We start from the raw sequence: 25005 nt of genomic DNA on the forward strand, positions 1-25005 counted from the left end.
GAAATTAGCATAGAAGCCTATGGGAAGTGGAATTAGTGGTTTTTAGCCTTAAACCCCAACAAACAAAAGTAATATCTTGAAAGATGACGCAACAGGGCCGTGCCAAATTAAATATTGAAAGGGGAAAAAACTAGCACTGTGACCTTTGACCTTAGGTGCAAATGAAAGGTCACATGGACCAAAGATCATTGATGCAAGGTCCCACGTGTCTACAACTTCCGGTTCTCGAAATATAAATTTTTAAAACTTAAGTATGATATTTCAAGGGATATAACTCCCGTATGGTTTGATTTATGTTTATTAATTAGGTCGTCTGCTTATGTGCATGAAACCGTTTCTAGAATTATTCTATCTCTTATGTTTTTTTAAGATATGAGCGATTAAAAGAAACTGTTTTAAAGAGACATAACTCTTAAAGATGGCAATGAAATCCTTAGCAGGGTCATTTCCTAATAGAACATGATGACATTTACATGTTCACCAAATATGGTCATGATATCTTGACTAATGAGTTCGGGGACCATGTTGAAAAAAAGCCAATAAAAGGGAGATAACTTCTACAATGGATAATGGAATTCTTCACAGGGTCATCTGGTAAAAGTCCTTAATGAGCTCTATCGATGGTCCAAATTTGGTAATGATATCTTGAAAGATGAATAGGGGATACCATGTGAAAGAAAATTTTGCAAATGACGGAAGAATAATAAAAAAAAACATTAGAAAAACAATGAGGTCTTTCCCTGGTAGAAAAAGCCCTTAATTAGAAAAACAATAAGGTCTTTCCTTGGTAAGGAAAGCCCCTTAATGAGTTTAATTAAATTTGAACTCACACCGCCAGCAACTGCGTCGATGGACTCCTTCGGACTCTTTATGGGAGGACCAGGGAACCAGAACACAAATATCATACATAGTTTCCCGCCACATTCCACCGATCTTCTGCTGATCTAATGTATCTGCTTAACCCAAGAAGTTTATATTTTCAGTTTCTTGCGAAGATATTAATATAGACATAGAAATTACGTGTTTAGTCAGAATTTAGGCAGTGCTTAATAGAGCTTGTATATAGCTTCAAAACCGTTGTAGGGAAAGAAGACGAATCTTCAAAAACAACATGGACATTCTTGGGATATTTAGGAGACGAAAGCGGCGAAGAAGTTACTGGGAATCTGACAGTTATGATAGCAGTGACGATGGTAATTTTTGTACTCCGTATATTTATTTTTATTTCACTTTTAACGCGACTTCCGGTCGTCTTGTTTCCAAAAAAAAAACGTCATCGTTATTATTTACTTACCAGTGTCTAATTGAGTCTGTGCTATTTCAGTATTCGTCAGCAAATCGTAAAACCAGGTAATATTTTTTTCTATTTCAATCCAGTGGTGCATATGTCCTTAATGGATATATAAGAATGTTTTATGATGTTATGAAGTCACCTCAATATTAACAATGAATAACTTTCACTTTGATCAATCATTCAATATTTACCTTGTTTACCTTGTCCCGAGGTCAGATATATGGGCTTGAAGCCCCTAAGTCCTTTCTCAAATTTATCTTTTGGACTTCCAGTATGCTTCACATCATGTTTGCAACATTTCACTTTTGTTAAATAACTTGTCTTTGATATCATAACAATGAAAGGTGCAAATACCAGATATTTCATTGCAGGTTTCCTAGAATTTCTAGATGTAGATGGTCATGATCGGTATATAGATGATATGGATGATTGCAGTTTGAATTCAGGATCGCTGAGCCAAAAGTCTATATCTTCAACCCTTAATGAAGAAAGTAATGTTCCAGAGCAAGTTTCTTCTCTAACTGACTTGGCCACCAAAGTTGTTGCAAAACATATAGCATGTGAAGAATTGGAACAACATAACCCCCCTTTAGATGAGGGAACATTGAAAAAGGTTACTATTCAACAAAGTTCCAAGTATTTTTCGTTCTTTTCTATAAATACATATATACAATGGGAAATTTAGTGCCTGATGTGTGTTTAGATTGGTCAATTATAGAAATCTACTGCGTTTACTAAAGTTGTCCTTTGTCAAAATCATACACAGAATTGCTTTTAAAAAGATGGTTGCCCTATTGGATAAAAAAAGGGCGTCCATAAATATTGTATTCAGTATTTGAAAGGAACCAATTGTCCGCTCATTAAAAGCATTTCTGTCAAGTTCTGCATTTATAAACTCATACCATTGGTTCCTTTATTGACAAAATTTATAACCCTAGACTAAACACTGTTCATATATGCAGCTATCAGTCTTCATGAAAGTGCCAGAGTACTGGACCAGTCCGGTAATATTTGCATCCATCTGATAGTTCAGTTCTTACCATTGGACTGAATGTCTGGCAATTATTTGAAACGATACTGGAATGATTTTCCTATTTGATGCAAATTTGATTGGTCGCTCGGTAATATCATCTAATGAAATCATGCAATATAAGTCAATATACATGGCGATGTCATGTGAAATATATAGGGAACTACCACATGAAAATGTAAACAAGCCATGTCTTTTTGATAATTTGAAATATCATGATGATGCCCAGTCTGGGAAAAAAGGAATAATGTCTCTGATCCGGCCAAAAGAAAAAAAAGAAGAAAAATAAGAGGATATGACAGTGATTGGGAGTCAGAAAGGCTATGGCTCGATTACAACGTCAACGTTAATGCCATGAATTGCAAATGGTGTACAACTTATTATGGGACAGCAGCTAAAAACAAACACCCATTTATAAAGGGATCTACAAATTTCAGAACATCAGGATTAGGTGACCATTCATATTCAAAACCACACAACAAAACTAAAAAGGCTTTGTTTTCCAAGTCTGTGACAAGAAAGGAGAAAATTAGTTCCCCTGCTGGCACTGCCCTCAACTCAATGAAAATAAACACATACATGTACCAAACGAGTAATGACAAGAACAAATGAAAACACCAACAAAATATAATAGAAATTCTACTCAAAAGGTATCACCCATTGCCTCATCTGGCATTTGTTAATTTTTCCCCCAAAAGTTTGGTCTGGCATAAATGTGTTCGGTTTGTCACAAGTTTTTTAAGTGCCAGACTGAATGTCCTGCAAGAATTTTCAACTTTTGTGAAGACTTGAGTTATTATAAAAAAAAAAAAGAAAAAAATCTAATGTTAAATTTGTATATTCCAGTCAGATACGTGTGAATTGACCTTGCACATGGTCCGTGATTTTGTTCCTTGTTTTAAAAGCTGTCCCAACCCTTTATTTTGGAAAAATTTTCATCGTATTTTTGACGCATATGGATAATATTTTACGGGGGACAGAAACATGTCATATGCCTATTCAGAACTGAAAACTGATACAAGACTGACAAATATGTACTCCCAATATTCATTAGGTTCAAACTTGCCAAAAAAACATTCCCCAGAAGTGAACAAAGTACCAGGCCAGGAAATCATGTCTCAAGCAACATTTCACTGACTTCTTTACCTGGTTTTCAAAAAGTTATGCCTGACAATTGGGAATTTTCTTACCTTTGGGAAAAATATTTTTCAACATTTTGGGAACAGTCTCCAGGGGAAATGGCTGATATGCGGTTTCAATAAAAGGGTAACAAAATCGCTGATGGTTCATGTTTATACCAGACTTCTTGTTATTCTGTTCAAATAAGTATTGAAATGGAGAGTGTAATGTATCAAAAAGACAACACCCTAACCAAAAAATAAAACTACAGTCAAAGGTGTCCAAACTAATTAATGTTTGCTCTGTGCATTAACAATGTTTGACTGTCTCCAGCCTTGAAACTGGTTCACTAAGTTCTTTCATTATTAATATACATGTACTAATTAAATATCTATTGTAGATTGCTTTTTGGGCTTTTCCTCAAGATGAAAATCTAATCAAAGTATTAGCAAAATTAACTCTTCCAAGATTGTATGAATGGAATTCTGCAGAGAGTAAGGTTAATGATGGAATGATCAAGAAACTAAGACAAATCGGTTAGTATTTGTAGTTCAAGCAAATGAAGCTTCAGTCATTCGGTGTTTTTATAATCTTTTTACACTAGGAAAAAGTTCTGAAAATATGGAAGAATAAGTAGCAGGATGAATGATTGCTTTGATCAGAAATAGCCTGAAGTCACTAGAGATTTAAAAAGTTGTCAAATTTTCATTAACTACAATATATGTACATACAAAGAATAAGTTGCAAATAAGTTTAAGAAAGTCTAACTTGCCTTAAATGTTTACATGTACACAACTCTTTCTTATCTGTTCAATGGGTTTTGATGAAATTTCATAAGCATGATAGGCAACCTTTGTAGAAGTGCATTAAGAAAGTAATAATTGTGAGATTTTTGCAAGGAACTCTGAAAGTCATCTTAATCTTTAAAAAATTTAAAGTATGATATCCAAATGAAATAGGGTATCCATTTTGTGAGCTTGATCACAACATTTCTTGTATGGTTTTTTAAGCTTACATTTGTTAATGATTTTAAGGTTTTATGGTGACTGCCTTTGTGGAAACAAGAAATACAGAAGAAGCAAGAGTTTCAATGACATTTGAAAAACAGCATTTGACTTCAACCTATTGCTCAGCTTGTACAGATTCTGTGTTCTGTTCTCATATCCTTGCTGTTATAATTGAGAGAATAAGAAAGGCTGATCTGGTAATAAACACGATATTCATCGAAAAAGTGCACTGTATAAGAGAATATACCGTAATACCATGATTAGAATACACATTCTAGCTTACTTTCCACTTTCTGGATTAAATGGTTTTGTGATGAGACTTACTTTACATGTAACAGAAATAATTGGTTAAATGCATGAAGGAGTGTTGCAGATTCTATGTCTCATGTATCATTGCTCTGAATACACATAATGTAAGTGTTACAGGAAGTTTGAGATTTTGGATTTTAAGCCTGTCTAATTACAATTTTAAAGTAGGCTGTGATGAAGTTTTAAACATGTTTATTTTATACATTTTATTGTATTACTAGGTCCCTATACATGCCCCTGTGACAGAAACACTCTCAACATTGTCTCGTGATCAGTTACAAAAGCTTCTTCAGTATGCTATCAATGAGGATCCAAGTGGTGTACTTGGCCGAGTCTTTCAGCATATAGGTAAGTATGTAAAAAAAAACTGAAAATGCATGTAATGTTCATGTACTTATTAATACCCCCCAAAAAATCTTGTGTACTTGAAATCTTATTTCTAACTTGTTATGTACAGATCTGCTTGGGATATAAAGGCTTATTAAATTTGAATTAAAACCTACAACTTACTGTTACTAAACAATTTTGGTTGGTAAAAAAAAATGAAAATGTGGGGAGTTCTTATATAGACTTGATTGTCATGAATGCCAAGACATTGTACAGTGCTAGTGTCTCTCTCTCTGGTTTAGCCTAATTGTTTTGAAAATTATATTTAGTAAGACCATGTTAGTACTTTCAAAGGTATCTTGCACCCTGTTTCCAACCATTATTGTATATTGTCTAATTCTTTGTATTTTTAAGATGAAATTAGAAACCCTAATTCAGAAGTGAATCTATTAGCTGGTGCTCCTGATCCAACATTTGGAATGTTTTCTGACGAAAAATCTACACTAGACTTGTCTCTTGAAAAGATGAAGAAGAAATTGACCTCTGATTTGTCAGATGGGTGAGAGATTAACTAAATAGAGACTGGTGTTAAAGGTTATTCTATTGCCCAGTACAACTAAAATTACAGTTCCAACAAGCAAAATTGAAGTTTACTTTTCCGATGGACAACCCAATTTTATGTATTTTTCAATTAACATTAGCTTATGGACAGCCTAGTTTTCAATTTTCCAAGTAGAATTTTCATCAATAACATGCTTGATAGAACAAGGTTCACTAAATGTTAATACTGTTGTAAAGTATATAAAGTTCAACACATAACTATCATGAATATTAACTTCCTGTTTTGTGAGATACCATACATATTTGGTTACACCGAGCAAGACATTGTGTGCAACTTCATGGTTAAAGTGATATTGGAAATCAAGGTACTTGGACCTTAAAGATATCGGTGATTTTTAGAATTTTTAAGTGTTATTTTTCCTTTGCTAATTGTTGAAATACAGAAAATGGGAACTAAAATAGAGATAATTTCAAGATTTTTGAGAATTTGCTTGAATTGAAGAAAAATAAAATCATTTTAGGGAGTTTTAAAGGGAAAGACCACCTTTGCATTAAGTTGGACTCTTATGATAAATCATACCCACATATACAAAAATAAATAACCTTTAATCCAAAATGCGCTTTTATAAAATGCTCAAGGCTATGCAAAGTTTGAAATCCTTGAAATGTAAGGGGATAGCCATCTTGCAGAACTCTCCTATCAGAAGGAAGATCATAGCCAGATTTTATTGATTTTTACCGATTGGCTCGTGATGTCATTAAGTCGGTTTGTTACTGATACAAATACTGCAAATAATATGTAAACAAAGAATATTCCGTAAATATTTCTACGATCATGTTTATCTAATCACCAAAACACGATGACTTGTCAAGCTTGTGATTGCACAAATGATAAAAGAGAAATGTTCTAAAAGTTTTTTTTTACCAGCAACACGAACATTCTTCGGAAGTAGCCATAAGATTTTCCTTAGACAAATACTAGTTATCTGGCTGCAAATCCCGTTGTTCGTCAATGATGTCTGACATTTGCTTATACATGTTGTGCCTCAATCTCTTCTTCAATTTATTTTGGGCTGAAATTATAGGGGAAAAGTCCCAAATTTGCGATTTCTTCGGACTTAGTAATCAATTATCTATTTACTTTCACTTTACAAACCGACTTCATGACGTCACAGTTCAACTGGTCATGGTGGCGCCTATAGTCTCAGGAAATTAATTCGTTTCAATTTAATTTTCATGAATATTTAACAGATTAGTTTCGATATTTATGACTTGCACAATAACATGGTCTTCTCCTTTAAGTATGTGTATTTGATTTTTATCAGAGTAGTAGATGATGCATCTTTTACTGTTGATGAGTTAATAGCAAAACTTACTTTCACATCTGTATTCTCCATTTATTTCTAGGAGCAACTCCTATGGTGTCACATGTGATGTAATTATGAAAGTAAAGACTAATTTCTATGACAAGTACTTTCGTAGAGTTGGAGACTTAATTAGCAAAAAGGAATATGATGCTGCTGGTAGAGTTCTTATCACTATAGCAGAAACTACTATGGATGGTAAAAACTTAAGTTTTATGCTTCAGCTGGAAAACTTTGACTAAAACCTAAATGAAAAAGCAAATTTCAATTAACTTTTCTTTCAACTTCTCATCTGTACCTCAAAATAAGGATAGTAGGGGAAATTATAGATGGCAAAAATTTTATGTACCACCTGTAAAAATTATGTGTTAATGTTGCATTGTTGGGTGAAGTGAACTGCACAGACTTGGTATCTGACATCGTTACACTATGTCAGTGAGCTAATTATAATCTACAAATGTACACAGTGACAAAATATATTTAGGGTAGGGAAGTTGACTGTTTTTACACAATCTGACCATATACATCCCATTTAAAAAATCAACAACCTACAGATTCTTTAACTACACAATGGTATGGGAAAAAATTGTTATATAAAAAGATAATATTTTTTTGGAAAAAATCAGTGATAAATGGGGAAAAAAGGGTAGACCAAAAACACCTGGCATGGATGACTCAGAAACAAATGAAACAGATCAGACCTTGAAGGAAAAGAAATGCACAGCAATAGACAGGAAATGTGGTCACCCTATGGCTGAAGTAGAATAAGTCAAAGTTAGTCACAAACGTGATTTGTAAAATCTACAAATATAAAACTAGTACTATCTTTGAACTGAAAGATAGCTGACACATTTTCTCACTTTGTCATGAAAAAATACTAAATCCCATTTAGATTTTATTCGGTGAATTGCGTGCTATTTTTAGAATTTCAATAAATAATTTAATCGAATGCACAAGTAAGCTATTTACAATCGTATTCAGTATATGGAAGTGATTGAAAATATTCCGGACAAAAATGGCCCCAATGTAGCCTTGAATTTTACAGTTGCATCACTTTCGAGGTTGTAAGGGGAAAAAAATCGCTCTGTTTTCAGCAGTGTTCAGCTAAGCCTGAAGCATGGTAAAAAATGTAGCCAGTACCCATCTGTTATCATCAATAACAAGATCCCCTGGTTCCAGCTCTGGAAAAAATACCCATTTCCAGATACTGTTTGCAGTCTCATACATGTTACAGAAATTTTTAAATAAATGTGTCCTTGTCTGATGCATGTATACAAAGTTGAAGTGATGAATTGTATTTATCAGTACCATTAAATTTATAGTTGTGTTAGGGTTTTCAATCAGTCTTTAAACTTTCACATGCATCTTACTCAAATCTGATTGTGCCTGTAGTGTTTGTGTGCATGCATTTGTAAGTTTGAAGTGGCTTTCACCCAGTAACTCCCTTCAAAATCTCTGGATCCACCACAGTATTTAGTTTGGTGCAATGATTTATAAAATTTTCCAGCTTCTTGCAGAGGCATTTTGAAACTGATTTATCTACAAATAAATGAATTTTCAATTTGTATTATTCAATTATTTTTTTTACTGAGGCCTAACAAAAAATATTAGAGTTTACTGTCACTAAGCAGTCCCAATTTTTAGACCATACACTAATGTTTCTTTATCAAAGTGAAATGTTACACCTTTAGGATCAATGTAAAAAATAAAAATGTACATTTAAGCTGATGTTACAAACCGATTTTTTTTTCCTTTTCTGAAAAATTTACATTTTCAATTACTTAATATAATTGACTTTTTATTCAATAAAGTAAATTTATTGAGGAGTTACTTCATTCAATAATCCTTCCACGAACGATTGTGTATTATACTTAAACATCAGAAAAATTCATGGCATGCATGTTTTGATAGCTGCCTTGAAATAGATTTCCCTACCCTAATATACATTTTGTCATTTGTTTACAGTTATGTTTATATTATATTTACCATATAGCTCATTAATGCTTTGAACTGTTAATGTGTTTAAACTGTGTAATCTGATTGGATGTTAACCAACTGACTGACTGTCCAGACTGACATAGGACACACCCAAACTTTGATTGTATTCTTTGTGCATGTTTGTGATGTGTAACTAATAATCTTTGGATGGCTCCATTCATCGTGAGGTATGATGTCAGATGCCACGTCACTTCATGTAACAATGCAACAGTAACACATAATTTTTACAGGTTGTAAGATAAAGATTAAAGAAATCTGTACAGTCTTCAGCACCAAATTTCTGGTGGTACTTTTTACAGTGGACTTAAAATTTTGGTGAAAATATAAATAGTTTCATTGATTACAAAATGCGTTTTGAACTATACCTTTTGTACCTAATCCATCTTTCTAGGATTTTACTGGCTTTTGATTTAGGTCTGTAATTACTGTGAAAGTATTAATGTTCATGGGGTACCAATTTTTGAAGTTTTCCTTGGTGGGCTAGTCCGCAAATTTAAGAATTTTCATCATTGTTGACTTGCTCTTGTGACATGCATACTTCTAAAGGATGTTTTTACCAACTTGTTGAAGCTATATTGGCATGACCATGCATACCTCAGATTGATATATATTCTTTAAAAACATATTTGTATTAGAATTTCTATTTTTATTTGTGTAAGTCAGCTGCATAATATCATTTGTAATGTACAACCAACTCTGGTGTGAGAAACCAAGTTTATTTTATGCCAATTGAATTATAGGTTTCAATATGTCCTCTCAGTTTGTAGTGAAGTCTGGCCTCTATTTAAAGGCCTTTGGTTACATGTACTTCTGAGTAACTCCAAAAGATTTTTGACTAAAGTCTTAGGTTGCTGTTTTAGAAGAGTTTGGTTAGCTAGTCAGATTTTCTTTGTTGGAGGCCTAATTAAAACCAGTTGTAATCATAAATTGTTTATATTCAATGAGTGTTGATTATTGCAATTATTAAAAGTAACTGAAATATCTTGAAGAAAATCATTTGTTTTAATTAGAGTTAATTGTAATTGCTGTTTTATTATCACATTTTTAAGCAGTGATCACAAAATTGTATTGTAGATGAACATTTCATATTGCGGTGCAGATTTGGGTTCAGTCAATTCCCAAAGAGCGTAAAGTAATATTTTTCAATTATTTTTCAAAGCAGGAAATCCACAAACCAACTCACTTTCACGAAACAACGAAAATTTGGTGCCCATCAGTATTCTAGGATTTTTCCAAAATTTTAGGTTTCCATGGGGAAACTCTCAATGAAGATTAACTTTCCAACATTTAAGATTAACTTCCTGAACTTAACAAATCCTTTCACAATTTCAAGTTTTCTACATGGGAAAGTGAAATATGACATCCCCCCACCAATATTTCACTTGCCCTGGATGATGGGGAAGTGGAATCCTAGGGCACTACCCATAGATGAAAGTACCTACACAGAAGTTAAAGCCTCTTTAATAACCAGGGATGATTTTTTTCACTGAATTCCGCTAATTGAAATCCAGATTTTCCTGTTACGGTTCTTTTTTTTACAGTTTATTTATTTTCAATTTTACCCGGTAACGTTTTGTTTGATGACCTCGTAAAATAACACCAATACCAATTTTGAGGGCAGTCAATGGCACATTTTTGTATTTTGTCACTTTGTTGCAAAGTAAATGTTAGTAAAAAAAGATATCTCTGTTGTTCATTTAGTTAACCAATTTAAATTATTTCAGTGGCAAATCTTCGTTGGTCTTCTACTTCGAAGCGTGTCTTCCTTGATATTGAAAGAATGTTCAGCATCTTTATTGCCTGCTTTACTGTAGAAATCAGGCAAAGTATGATTGAAGTTGCACAGAAATTGAATAGGTAATCATATAATAGGTGATACTAAAGAGCATATATGGTCATTTTCTGTTTTGTACAGGGTTTCCACACACTGGAAAATTAGAATTTTACATTTTGAAAATATACTTTAAGTTGGGATAAGTTATAATTTATAAATTAGAGTTGTGCCTCTTTCTTAATAGTTGTCGAGCAAACTAATTGAAATTTTAAATTGGCATACTTTTATAAGAAAGGATCTGGAAAAATGATTTTCTATTCGTGTTGACTTTCATTACCAACAGTTAACTTATGACACCACATGATCTGTGGAATTTGCTTTCTTGCAGTTGGGTTGACAGGCCAGGGGAAAGTAATTAGTAATATTACAGTGAAATCTGTGTAAACCAAACCCATTCTGGGCTGTAGAATTTGTTTTTTTAGGGGGTTGTTTGGTTTACTCAAGTTCAAAGACATTTAGATAGAAAGAACTTCAAAGGTGTCTGGTTTAGGCAGGTTTTGGTTTTATTCATGGTTTTATTAAGACAGTTTTTTGTTTTTTTGTTTATTCCGGATTTGGTTTAGATAGATTTCACTGTATATACTTGAATAACGGCTTATATTGTAGAAAAATCAAATTGGACCACAACAAGCCTACTTTCCTTGTTCCACAACATTGGTCAGAGATGATGTCAATAAAACTAAAGAATATTGGTAGTGATAACATAGCATCAATTATGGCATGTGATGTTAGCGAAAATTATCCATTTTATGAACCACTTGTTGCAAGCTATCTTAGTGAGGATCCTGTTGGCCTAGATAGAGAATTATCATGTGAAGATGAACAAATATCTGATATGTACGTTTCATTAATTTCACAGAAAGGTTTTACTGCTATACTCAGCGTCACATAAATAAGATACTGTTAAACTTTGAATAAAAATATTTTCTACGACTTTATTGACACCTACCGTCATTTAAATTGTCTTAAATGACTTGCTCATTCGTTTAGCCAAACGGCTTCTCCCTAAACGTTGAATTGTTAAATTCCGGTCACATTTTAATTCTCAGTGCCAATATTTACATTTACAGTGATAGGGTTGCTAGGAGATGTTGTTTACATTTAAATGGTTTGTCCAAAAACCGAAGAACCCAGAATGCATTTCGGCGTTATTTCGGATATCTCAGATTTATTTTGCGCGCACAACGTACAATACCGAGAAGTTGATCAAGCAGACGATTGTCACCGGAGTTCGACGGAAACTTACGAACTTTGTTTGTAAACAAATCGTCCCGTAGAAACTAACATGGCGGATATTAGTAAGGATTTGTTACGCATGATTTAAACTAATAAGCGACTCTTTGGTACTAACTTGTCATGCATATATGCGAACTATCTTCAGATTAAATAAAAGAGAGACAACTCTAGCAATAAGTCCCGACGGTTTAAAAAGTAGAGCTTCAATTCGAAAATGTGTTGTATGTGACGTCGAGTATAGTTAAAATAGACCAGTTCCAATTTCAATACAAATCTAGCTAAGCTAGCAAGTAATTTAAATAACTCTCTAGTTAGTAATCTGCCTTACATTATTCCAATGTGTCCTACTTAACTACCACAGAACACCTGTGTGATCTTTTGAACATTGTCCTTTAATTTTGAATAGCTGGTGACAACTGGTTGGCTCTGAGTCTGAATAATGTGTCTGAGTGGAATGTATGCCTACCTGGGGGCTGTTGCTTCTGTGAGCTAGCACAACAAAAATCTTGTCAGTGTGTGACTAGTGCAAGACAGGGTCTGTTTGATTTGTAAATCATTTTCACCCTAAAGTGCATGAATGGTCTTCAAAAGGATGTTATACCAAAATCAAAACAATCAATGCAAATATCAAATAGTAAATAGAGAAGGCATTGAGTAAAAATCTTGCCTGATTCTTATGAAAACTTGTTGTTTTGGATTGGCTGCTCTGTTAAAGAATATTAAGAATTTCAAAAGGTTGTGAAATCTTTTAAAGTATTTCGTGCTAGAACAATTCAATTCATATTTGAAAATAATCATTTAAAATTTTGGCAGTGGAAAAGAATTTCTCTTGATTTTCCATAGGTTTTGTCATAGTAGGTTTTATCGAATAAAAACACTGAAGAAATAACAACGATCTCATGAAAACTTCCCAAAAAACAATTTAAGGTGTGTTTAATGAAATTATGAAAAGAAAAGTGGGGATTAATCGACAAAAATATTAATGCTATGAAATGGATAAAACCAAATGAGTCCGAAAATCTGATCGAAATGGCTGAACATGAGCAGTGAGTATCCTTAATTAGGGGAATATAAAATTCCTATTCATAAAGGAAACAAACTCTCTATACTTCCCTGATATACATTTCATAGGTGGGAATTAAAAGCTGATATTGTTAAGATTTGATTAATGTTCTTGTGAATTCATCTCTTTCAGGGTCTATGATGAACCAATTGATGTGATGATGTTCAGATTTGAATGCCTGATACAGTATTATGAATGGACGGATGATCCAAGCTTTAGATACAAGATATGTGCACTTGGAGCTGTCATACTCAAGAAACTCTTATCAATGTCTGATAATGTATGTTAGTGTATTAATTGCATAGGAAAAATTGTGATATAACTCATAAGTGATATATTTCAGTGATATGAAAATATATCTTTATGATTCAGTGCATGTAAATGTACATAAAAATATGTTTTGCTAAGATCATATGGGAAATATACTGCAGTGTTTGTTTTCTGTGTGAATTTGTGATATAGCCATTAAGTACAGAAGTTTTGTTAAAAGTTATTTTTAAAATCCTTAACACAGGTTTTGCATGTATTTTCCAAGTTTGTTAAAAAATATATAAAACATACATTTATTATACAACCGCAAAAATATTGAGAGTTGTATAATGGTATTGTTTTGTTGTCTTCAGGGGTCCAAAAACAATTTAGTTTCCTGGCAGTAACATCAATATAAATGGAATGATCTTTATGAAATTATACCACTTGGCCTCTTTGATTCTGGTCAAATTGTTATTCTGTGTCAAATATTTAATAGGAATAATAATTCAGAGCTGTATCAAGCTTGAATGGTGTGTCAATACTTGCCCCATGGCCATTTGTTTATAGATGGATCTTTGCAGTCATATCAATTTAGGCCCCAGTGAAACATTTTATTTTTGTGTGAACTAGATTTGAATTTTTGTGGAGCGAAATGACATTTTTTATATTTTTTTCTTTAGACCAGTCTCATGCCCAGTCATCATCTGCTTATGATATACACAATTGTTTATGTTGGCCATTTTGGACTTTTATATTTATGCTGAAAATATGGATAAAAAAAAGAAATCATAAATATAAAGAAATATTACATTTTTTGCTCAGAATGCAGACAAATTGACCCCACACATTAAATTGCTGTGTTGTTGTGTTCTTTTGAATTCATAATCAAAATTTCCATTTAAATTTTGCTTGACATGTAATTTTTCTGCAGACTCACAAATTATTACTTTAAAAAATCCAGATATTACCACAACATTGTTTTAAAATTTACTGTATAGTTATGTCCACTTTGGTGGGGAGACCTGACCTTATGGCACCAATTTAATGAAACTTTGTAGGTAGTAAGGAATGGTATTAAGTTATGCATATTACCAGGAATTTATCAATTGAGTTTTTGTGGGGTTTACCTTTTCGAATTCGGAATGGGGTGACCTATGTTTTTGTAGGTAAAAAAACTTTCACTTCCATTTTGTTCATTATCCCTGTTTCACCTATTTAGTATTATCATATTATTTGAAAGCTTTCTATACTCATATGAACCTGAAATCAAGTAAGAATCAAACCAGAATAGAAATAATAGAGAGACAACTTTTGAAGAAGAATCAATAATTTTTTATGTAAATTTATAGTTGCTGTATGCATATAGGCAGATTATTACATTCCAATTAATAGCTTTGAACTTCACAGATCTGAACTTTTGAAATATTTCTTTGTAGTTTTCCATCCTTGCATTTGATGAAAAAAGGACAAAAGCCTTTGCTGAATTGAATGGAAAAATGAAAATTAATGAACCAATGGGTAATTATTCTCTGGATCTGATATATAGTCAGTGCACTTTAGATGTAGTGTTAATTTGTAAGTGCGAGACCTGATTTGATAGTGTATTTGTTTCCATATATTTGACTTTAAAATTATGAAGTTAAAAAAAGTGTCCTGCTTAACTACCACAGAAATTGACTTGTCTTAAAAATTCTTGCAGTTGTAATAGGATAATAAATTGGAAATAGTGAATAGCCAAAAAATTATGGTGAGTGCAGAAAAAATGCAAGAATTAAATCTTCAGATGTTTTTGGCACTGTTTATGATATTTTAGTTATTTTATGATACCTATGGTCTTGTACTTATGTGTATTAGTACATCAGTGTTTTGTTATTTTTCTTCACTTCATTCATATTAAAATGTATCTCGCAAGGTTTACTTGGTATGACTGACAAACCATACTGAGTCATGGTGATAGATACCACTACAAAATCAAATTTATACTTAATTTATCTTAATTAACATAAAGGTTACTGAAATAATCTGCATGTAATTAGAATATTCTTGAATTGTTAAGTAGCAATCTTTGTAACAATCATGCAAATTCTTTAAAATGTGAGACCCCTAAAAAAAAGGCTACGTGTTTTTATTTTTGGTATTAAGGTGCTTCATGATGAAATGTATAATTTTTCATTCCAGAGTGTCTGCTCTTTGGAGATAATCCACATCAAAAAGCTACTAGTTTTTATTGTGTTATAGTGTTATTTACTGTATAATTTTTTATCTCCTATGAACAAGGGTTATATGAACAGCTACATGTTACTTTCTGCTTACAGTAACATTTTAAACAAATTATCAAACCATGAATTGCATTTTGCATGATTTGTGGAGTGCTACTAAATATTCACATAGTTGAATATTTATGATCTATTTCTTTATCCAGATGATGATCGCATTGATCATACTCCTCCAAAAAAGCCTAAAAGCAATGAGGCAACACCTGTTCAAAGAACAAGAAGAGAAACCACTAGGCAAAGGAAAATATCTAAGGGAAGGAGAAACTCTATCAGTGAAATTGATGAAATTGAAAAGAAAATAAGAGAGGGGATGGAAAGAGCCTCTACGGATGCATCCTTTGAAGGATTATCTCAGGTTTAGTTAATTACATGTACTGGTACAGTTTATATAATGTTAACAAGAAAAATTAAATTTTAAAATTTATACCTTGCTCAACAAGGAGGTGATGTATTGAAATCACCTTGATGGTTATTTAATTCATCTGTTCAATGGTGTTATTGTCTATATCTCTTCTCAAATATCTCGGCTACATTTTGTTGAGTTTATTTCAAATTTGCTATTTAGCGTTATAGTAATGGGGCATATATTATATTAAAGCTATTTTGGTTGCTGTTAGATGTCAACTTTTAGCAGAATTTTCATGCAATGTAAATGATGGCAAAAATTTCAGGTCCCCATGCATGTAAGATTTTATTCTGAAAATGCAATAATGCTACTAATGGTGTTGTGGCTGAATTTATAAGTTTGATTTAAACTAGAAGAACAATTTTGAAGTGCTAGTCTAGAAAATTGCTGCAGTACATTTGACTATGATGGAGTGTTGAAATTTTTTGTAGTTTTTATAGGTATTAAAACTTCTTTATATTGCATCAAGAAGTAATCATTACTGCTTTCTCTCTGCAGGGACAACTTTGCTACAGCATGCTGTACATTTGCTTCAAAATGTGGAACACTGGACGTTACCCAAATCTACATGCTGAAGTGAAAAATATCTTATTAGATTCCACATTTAGAGTGTTCGAGTTGTCTAGGTTTAGGTATTGTACAGAGTTGTATGTGAAGGAAGCAGCTTGGTGGGAATCTCTGCTGGATAGAATAAATGCATACATCAAACCTTTCACAGTTAATGACTCTTTCAAGGAAAGATGTAAAAAGTATTGCAAAGCTATAAATCAAAGCAAGCTGAACTTCTATAGAGACTATTTACCCCTACCATTAATAGATCTAATGGTAGTCAATGGCAGTATCCCTAAAGAAGATGAGCTTAATTTAGTTGTTGAAGTTTTATGTTATTCTAATACTCCAGTTTATAAATTCCAGTTCTCCAACATAGCAAATGGTAAGAAAATTATTACACACAAGGCCAAATAAAATTAATTAGGAGATTCTCATTCCATCTCACCCCTACGATGTTTCTTCTCTGAAACTGATGTAGCTATGGATTTAGAACATATCTATACCAGAGTCTGCAAAAACTTGTTTTGCCCTGTCAGTCATGGGACTGGCTAATTATATTGTCAGTCAGTCCCACTCATTTTCGTAAATTTACTGTAAGCGAATTAAAATTCTTTAATGTCTTTATGGTATGCTTTTCATTTTGTTGTATTGACTTGGTTGAGGAGTTTTTTTCTCAATCTGTTTTCACAAATGGCTATTAATACAGGTTTATTTATTTCCCATTTTGCATGTGATTAGTTTAATAACTTTTGTTTGTTTCAGAATAATTATCTGAATATCAATAATTTTATTTTATCATAATCATTCTTCAACAGCATATTTTATAATCCATGAAAAGTTTTCCGCTTCAGTCTGCTCAAAGTCAAACTCATCACCACTGTCCATTTCCCCATTTGCTGCTAAATCCTAGCTCTTGATTTTTTTGTTTTTGTGATCTAACATTAAAATCACAGCTATTTCCCCATGATTATCATCATCTTTTATAGGCGTTGTATTATTAGTCTGAACATATGGCAGTTGCTTGGCCGTATGCCAGGAACGGCACTGGTAAAGTGTTGAATAGACCACATTAGCACGATTTCAACAATCAGGGACTCGATGTTAAATAGGAAATGGAATTACGATAACCAATCAACATCTAATATCCAAACAAATAATCAAACCAACAAACCACTGTGAGGGCCATTTTTTTTACCGGTGGTCCTTGGACCGTCGCTCATGATAAAAACATTGGACAATCAGGACTGGCAGGACCGACAATTTTTGCGTACTCTGCTATACTTCAAATAGCAAATATCTTGTAAGAAATAAAAAAAAATCAGAAAATAAAATCCTCCCACCCGCACCATATTTTTTGTGAAGTTTGGATGAATATCTACCATTTATGTTTACTTGGCCTATTTGTGACAAATTAAAAATTTAAATGCAGATAGAGAGCAATTTGATATGGCCGTTAAAAAGTTAATTCAATATTTTGTTTTTAATTTGGTTCTAAATTTAGTTTGATAGGCTTGAAAATTAAATTTACATAGCCAAAATTGATGTGTGTTAAGTCTGAGAGTCATTGCATAGTTTGAATATCTAAATTCAATACACTCAATAAAACACTGCTATCTAATAAAAACTGGTAATTTGAAGGGCAAAAAAAAAATCTGTGATTCTATGTATATGAGGACGATTATCTCTCCTTGTTCAATGCAGTTTATATACTGGTGTTATGCTCTAAATGATCATCTGGCATGTATCATGATTTTTATTTACTGGAGAAAATGTTTGGTCGTCATTTTTTTTTTTTTTCTGATAAAAATAGGTCTGGTACCATTATAAAACGAGGCACACATATTCAGTACAAATTAAAAATAAGTATATTCAATTGCGTGCAAGCAGAACATCAGTACAGTTGACTAATACAGTGGAAACAAAATGCTGCAAGACAGACATGTCTGGTAAAAATGCCTTTGGTCCTGTAAAAAATATTGTTTTTTTAGTTGCCCAAATAGAAGAAAAGTTCTGAATATGATATTCGGTCTGGTAATCTTTAAATCAATTTCACATACACTGTTGTTACATTATCTTTTTGATATACACTTCCCCATTTTAAAAAAATCAATTTATTCTGATAATTTCACAGATTACAGTAGTGGATCTGACAGAAGTAGTGTTCAAAATGCAGTTTTGAAGATCTACAAAACTTTGTTACATGTAGTTTTCAATGGGAAGAGCCATTCACATTCCTCAGCAGCCAGGAAGGTATTTAAAACATTTTTTGAAAGCAGGTTATTAGAATTTTAGTGGCAGTTCAAAATACAGTCGAACTTCAAGCGCTCGAACTCGGATGGCTGGAACACCCAGGATTTTTCAAACACAATTCAAAGTATCAAAATTTTCTCCTATATAATCAATATAAATAACCTTGAATTCCTCAAACTTCGATTTATTGAACACTCGAACTGACTAGTCGGTCTGTTCAGTAATAAATCTTGGAGAATAACCCTCTGCTGACTCCAACTCGTCAGCCATTTTGTCAGCCTGGGTAACAAATGGTGTGAAAAAACTGAAACCCTATAATTAATCAGTGTCATTTTACTTAATTACAGGTAATATTTAAGTCATCACTAATTAGGCAGTTATGATCTTTACATAGTACTGATTGCAGTTCGAGAAATCGGATGAAAACAAATTATTGACCAAGGAACTAGGAACTCTGAAAGTTTTTAAAAGCAAACACAGCATTTTTAATGATCATAAACCAAATCATCTTCCGAAAACTAATGAAAAAGATCCACGAACTAACAAAACTTTGTTGGAAGTATGCAATTTCTAACAATAAAGTTGAACTCGGATCGGCAACAGAAGAAATCCGGAAATATACGAACTTCTATTTCTCGAACTCCAGGTAACTCAAACACATTGCAATGGTCCCTAGGAGTTTGAGCTACCTAGGTTTGACTGTATTCAACTTAATTATCTGGCCCTCATTATGTTAAGCAAGTACATTTCGGTCAATTTATTTTGTAAATTTACCACGTTTTGTTTTGTCTACCACTACATAGGGAAGTATATACCATATGATATAGAAATAAATTTGCAGGAGCAGTATGTAAATATGAATTTGGGTGGTTATGAAAATATGTGTATTAAACCCTGCTTATTTTAAATATTATTATTGAAATAGGCAGCAAATTTTGACTAAAATGACTTGGGTCGTGTGATTGTTGTGTTATAATTAAGAACTTTGTTAATAGTAACTAGGCCATTTTCAGTTCTCTGCAAAATCAGGATTTGCATTAGGCAATGAATAAAGAAGGTGAATGATGATATTTGAAAACTACACCCATTAATTGCAAATTGATTTTATATTTGAATATTTTTATGGCTTAAAATTTGAACACATTCTTCCTGTAGGTATGCCATATGGTGGATTCATTTTCAGAAATTTTGGGGTGACGACAACTTCCTGGTTACTAAGGACTTAGTTTAGTTTTGATTTTATATTTTGAAATTTTCATTACACTTTTCTCAGCAACTACTCAACTCATCACAAAATTTTAACACATCCCTCTTGTAGGTGCATATGGTGGGATTTATTTTTGAAAAAAAATTATGAACAACTTACTGTTTACCAAGGACTTAGTTTATTTTTTTAATTTACATTTTTGCAAGTTGAAATTCTTGTCCTACTTTCAGCAATTACTCATCACAGCCGCTGAAAATTTTAAAACATTCTTCCTGTAAGTATGCCATATAGTGGGATCTATTTTTGGAAAAATTGACAACATCCTCCAGTTTACTGAGAACTTCATTTTCATTATATCATGATTGAAAGTACTAGTAAGCCATCACTCACAGATTTCTATTTTCATTATTTCTGTTGTAGGTTTTATTGCACCTTGTAAACGTCATTGATGGAGAGTATGTTGTTGCTGTATATAATTGTGTCAAAATTTATCTTGAGAGCATCACTGAGAAGGAAGATCAAGTTGTTCTTTTAAAGGTATTGCTTGAGTGTATTAGGGATTGTGTAGTTAACAGTGGCAGAAATGGACTGGCTAGTTACACTTCTAGTGTCAAAGAAACTCTGATATTTCTTAGTAAATCTCTTTGTCAGGAGTTTCCAAAGCAAGTTCTACCTTTGTGGTCAGAAATGTGTAGGTATTTTCAAAAGATTCACTTGAAAGCTATGCTTGAGGTTATCAGGGCCTCTGTAGATCAGAACCCTTACTTGATTGAAGACATGGCCCAAACACTTCAGAAGTACTTTTTATCATCTTTAATGCATGATAGAGAATGCTGTAGCTTACTGAAAATATTCTTTCCTGACAATTCAAAACGTCAACAGATCTACAAAAAGATATCTAGCAATGCTGGAAATTACACAATTGCAGCTCTTTTGAGAATAGGTGTGATGGAATTTAAGCTTGGATCTGTAGCCGATCCTAACATGACAATATTCAACAAGCATGTGTACAGTTTTTTCATGCTTGGTTTGAAACCTTTACTAGAAAGAGATTCATCTGGATACTCAGGGTCTATTGGTTTGCGTCTAAATACAAAGGAAACTAAGTATATGAAATGGTACTTTGATAAACTTGCAAAGTCAGTGACCAGGGAAAATATAAAAAACAACAGCCAGTTCACTAAGTTGATGGCAATTTTAAAAGAAGTGTTGAAAAAAGATGTAACAGTCATGCTGGATTTTTACAGTGCAATGACTGTTTCTGATCTAGCACTGAAGGAGACCAAATCATTGTTAGGGAATCAACTTGTTCATTGTTACTATAATAAATTTAAGTGGGGAGTTGGAAACTGCAACCATACTTATTACATTCATATACTTGAGGAGATGAAAACCTCTCGACAAAATTGTGCTCTCTATGTCCCACATGGTGAAAAGGAATTTGATACTGTCGTTGTGTCAAAGATTAGACATCAGTACAAGAGCAAAAGGAAGTTGATTCAGTTGATGAAAGAGTTCTTCCCAAACGACATTCCCCCAAAAAAGGCTGAGAAAAAAGGGAAGAAGAAAAGTAGCAGTAATGAATGATTTGGGATTGTTATTATGTCTGCAGTGTAGATGCTTTTGTTCATGTGATTGTGAATCTAGGAATGTAAGAAGCATAAAAGGATGAAATGAAATCACCAATGTACATAGATCTTATTTTTATGTCCTATAAATTATTTTTAACAAGTAATAGCAATGTGAGACATGGTGAATGAGACTGTAAGCTATATTATGACATGTTTAATAGAAGTTCATATTATATTGAAAAAGGCCTTTCTTTGTGAAAATTCCATTGTCTTATAAAATCAGTGTATTTAGAACTGTAATGTGAATATGGCTAATTCTAAGTGCATTGTGCCCTCAGTGATATTTTCCCTAAAAATGCTAAATGAGTTTTTAGTCCGTTTTATTCACAAAAACTTTGTTGCTATGTTTTTTTTTCTATATTGCACAATGCACTAAGAATCAAAAGCAAGACACGGGCCATTTCATTGTAGTCCTGTGTCTCAATTTTGATAGTTTCAAATGGCAACCCCTCTATGTAATGACAAAAACACACTGAACCTAGATCTATGCACTGCAAGTGCATAGTCTTATGTACATGTTGATCAGAAGTAGTCAAAATATTTAGAATTTATACTTCGTAAAATCCTAATAAGTATATGAATATTGTTAACATGCTGTCAGGTAGTAGAAAAGATTTTCAGTATCATTCATTCAAGTCAATTTGTGAAACATTTCTATAAGTGAAAGTCTTATTTTCCCAGCTTTGCAAATGTATCAGGCATGATTTTTTTCTACTTTTTCAAATCTTGAATTTACAGCCACATTTATTTTTTTACCATATATTTACTTCAAATTTTACTAATTTCAGCTTAGTTCTTGACTTCTATGGTATGCACTTTTAAATCATCATTTGTCCTTGAATTCACAGTAAAGTTATGAAAATATTTTTTAACTTGTAAAATAATGGAAATGTTAGACTTGGTTAGTGAGGCCTCTTAAATTTAACTCCATTTGGAGCTAGAGGTATTTTCATAGTGGGTTTGTTAACAGTATTTTTACTTTTTTAATACTAGCACTGCAGAGAAAAATCCAAATTGTGGAATAATCCTTTGATATGTGACTTCATTTCGTAGAGTAGATGAATTGGACAAAAAAGAACTAGAATTAGAAATCATCAATAATACATATGCGTTTTAAACTATAAATATTTTTCATGTAAACCCTCCCAAAATTTGTAAGAGACATCATAGTATTCACCTTGTCTAATACAATTGTCCAAAACCATTTTCATTGGACATTTTTAGGTTCAGTCTAAAAAAAAAAATAAAAAATCATAGTGTCAGATTGTATGTCCTGATAAGTTAGGTATGCTTTGTCTTATTTTTTTTTCTCTTTATGAAATTTTAACTGCATAAATTGAACTGCAATCTAATATGACATGCTTTTAAGTGATAAATAAAAACCAACGTCATGGTTGTATGTCGGTCTTTATTGTGTAGCCATAGATAAAATTTACCCAAATTTTACAGATGTCACAACAGAATTTTACTCCAAAACATTCACCATTTTTGTGCAGCTTATAGGCTGTGCCTATTCAAAAACATGAAGAAACTAGCAAAATCAGAATTGAAATAAGTTATGGAAACTACATTTTTTATCCTTGTTTACCGTGGGTCAGCTATTTATGCTGTTGTTTAACCCATCGCTATGTATGAATGAAATGTGGTGACTATATTCTACATGGTTTTGTGTACAATTACTTGTTAGATGTTAATTTTTTTTTAGATTCTTTATTATAACTTTTTAAAAATGTTGTACTTTTCAACCAACTTTCTTTATAGCATACTTTCCTTGTGAAGCAAGAATTTGTTTTCTTTCTCCAATATTTGAGGAATCGCTAATTTGTTTACATTTATGTAATGATATTTTTTCATTGTTATTTGATATTATGAAGTATTTGTTGACAAGCTGACAGTTTGTAAGTACGATTTCGTAGTACAATTCATTGTACAAATGTACATTGTATTACAGGTCTTGACATCAGATTTTGCTTCAGATAACACAAACTGATTTTATATCAGCTATGTGCTATTTTATCTGTTTTACACCAGTATGATATCACTCAGGCCAAAAAAATATGTATGTTTACAGTCACCCGACCGATCCTCATTTTATCGCCACAAACCTATTACTTTTTCTATCGGCAATTTTGCGGAAATTCCGCCATTTCCGTCACCAGTACCAGTATTTGTTGGAGTAAACAATAACAGCAGCTACCATTGCCAGCACCCATCTCCCTTTGTAAAAAAAATATAAAAATCGACCTACCAACCCTTTTCTTTTCTTTTTTTTCAGCACGTGAATGTAAACACGCATATTTTTTTTTTTTTTTGCCTCAGTCCTTCGGTTTTCATATTCTGGTCTATGGTTGGGTGTGAATCCAGAAATTTGTAATAGGGAAGAATTCCAGACTATTATTTGCATATTTTTGCCCACATTTTACAGGAAAAATACAAATTACCCAAAATAAGGGGGTTATGACTAATCTGTTTATATTTGTATTTGATGTGACAATATCAAGTGAACACAAATTATACTAATATATATTTCGTTTTCTCAGTAACACTTGTCCTTTGAAACCGATTATTCGATAGATTTTGAAAAATTCTAAAATTTATTTTCTCAAATAGCTGCCATTTTTGTTTGAAGGTACGAGATCACAATTAAATTGAAGTTGTGATTTGGTCCTATGAAAGAAGGTCAAAATTAAGGACATTTGGCAGTGGTCACTTTTGATGTCTACGGGTCTCCGATGCAAAGTTGCTAAAAAAAAAAAAAAATGGTGAATTTTTCTGGCACTCTTATAGAAATCTGCTTTTATACATATATGTTTTCATATTGGTGAAGTTTGAATGAGCTTGAAGCGGTGGAATTTTTTTTATATGTCAAGATGGGTCTGTTGAAATGCACTATGAAATTAATTGTGTCCTTGTACCTGAATTGTAATCGGTAGAGAGATAACTCTGGTCAAAATACAGCTAAAAGGCGGAGTACAGTCCCAATCATGGGCGATGTCAGAAAATGATTGATTGATTGGTGGGGTTTAATGCCCGAGCAGCAAATGAGAGTGCCATTTCACTTTGCTTTCGGTGTCGTCTGAAGGCAAAGTGAGTGACTTCAGGGCAACTACATGTATTTCCCCAAATCGCCCAGTAGCATGAGCCCTGCCTTTTAAATTCTTTGATGACAAAAAGTTTAAAATGAAGTTACCAGTATTTAGAAAATTTTGTTTATTTTTCAACTTGTCAGGGAATTTATAGTAATAGTATTATATTGTCCCTGTTCTTGCTAAGATTGAAGATAGAAACA

At 32.6% G+C, this 25005-nt stretch overlaps 1 protein-coding gene across 2 annotated transcripts; it reads left to right on the top strand.

Moving 5' to 3' along the window:
- The first annotated feature begins 891 nt into the window (after nt 1–891).
- On the top strand, nt 892–24255 carry LOC148628741 (uncharacterized). Of its 2 annotated transcripts, none has more exons than XM_088593567.1 (15): nt 892–1193; nt 1666–1907; nt 3844–3979; nt 4478–4647; nt 4981–5107; nt 5501–5645; nt 7055–7209; nt 10734–10866; nt 11450–11680; nt 13275–13422; nt 14831–14912; nt 15817–16025; nt 16575–17010; nt 18760–18878; nt 20506–24255. In XM_088593567.1, exons 1-15 carry the CDS (start codon nt 1112–1114, stop codon nt 21670–21672), a joined length of 3582 nt encoding a protein of 1193 aa, XP_088449693.1. In that variant the 5' UTR covers nt 892–1111; the 3' UTR covers nt 21673–24255. The 2 variants fall into 2 exon arrangements, with proteins under 2 accessions (XP_088449693.1, XP_088449703.1); XM_088593577.1 differs by lacking the exon at nt 892–1193 and adding an exon at nt 1242–1350.
- The last annotated feature ends 750 nt before the right edge of the window (nt 24256–25005 follow it).

This window comes from Perna viridis, chromosome 1 (assembly GCF_037379345.1).
Source record: "Perna viridis isolate PV_CMFRI_1.1 ecotype Kerala chromosome 1, ASM3737934v1, whole genome shotgun sequence".
Taxonomy (NCBI): Eukaryota; Metazoa; Mollusca; class Bivalvia; order Mytilida; family Mytilidae; genus Perna; species Perna viridis.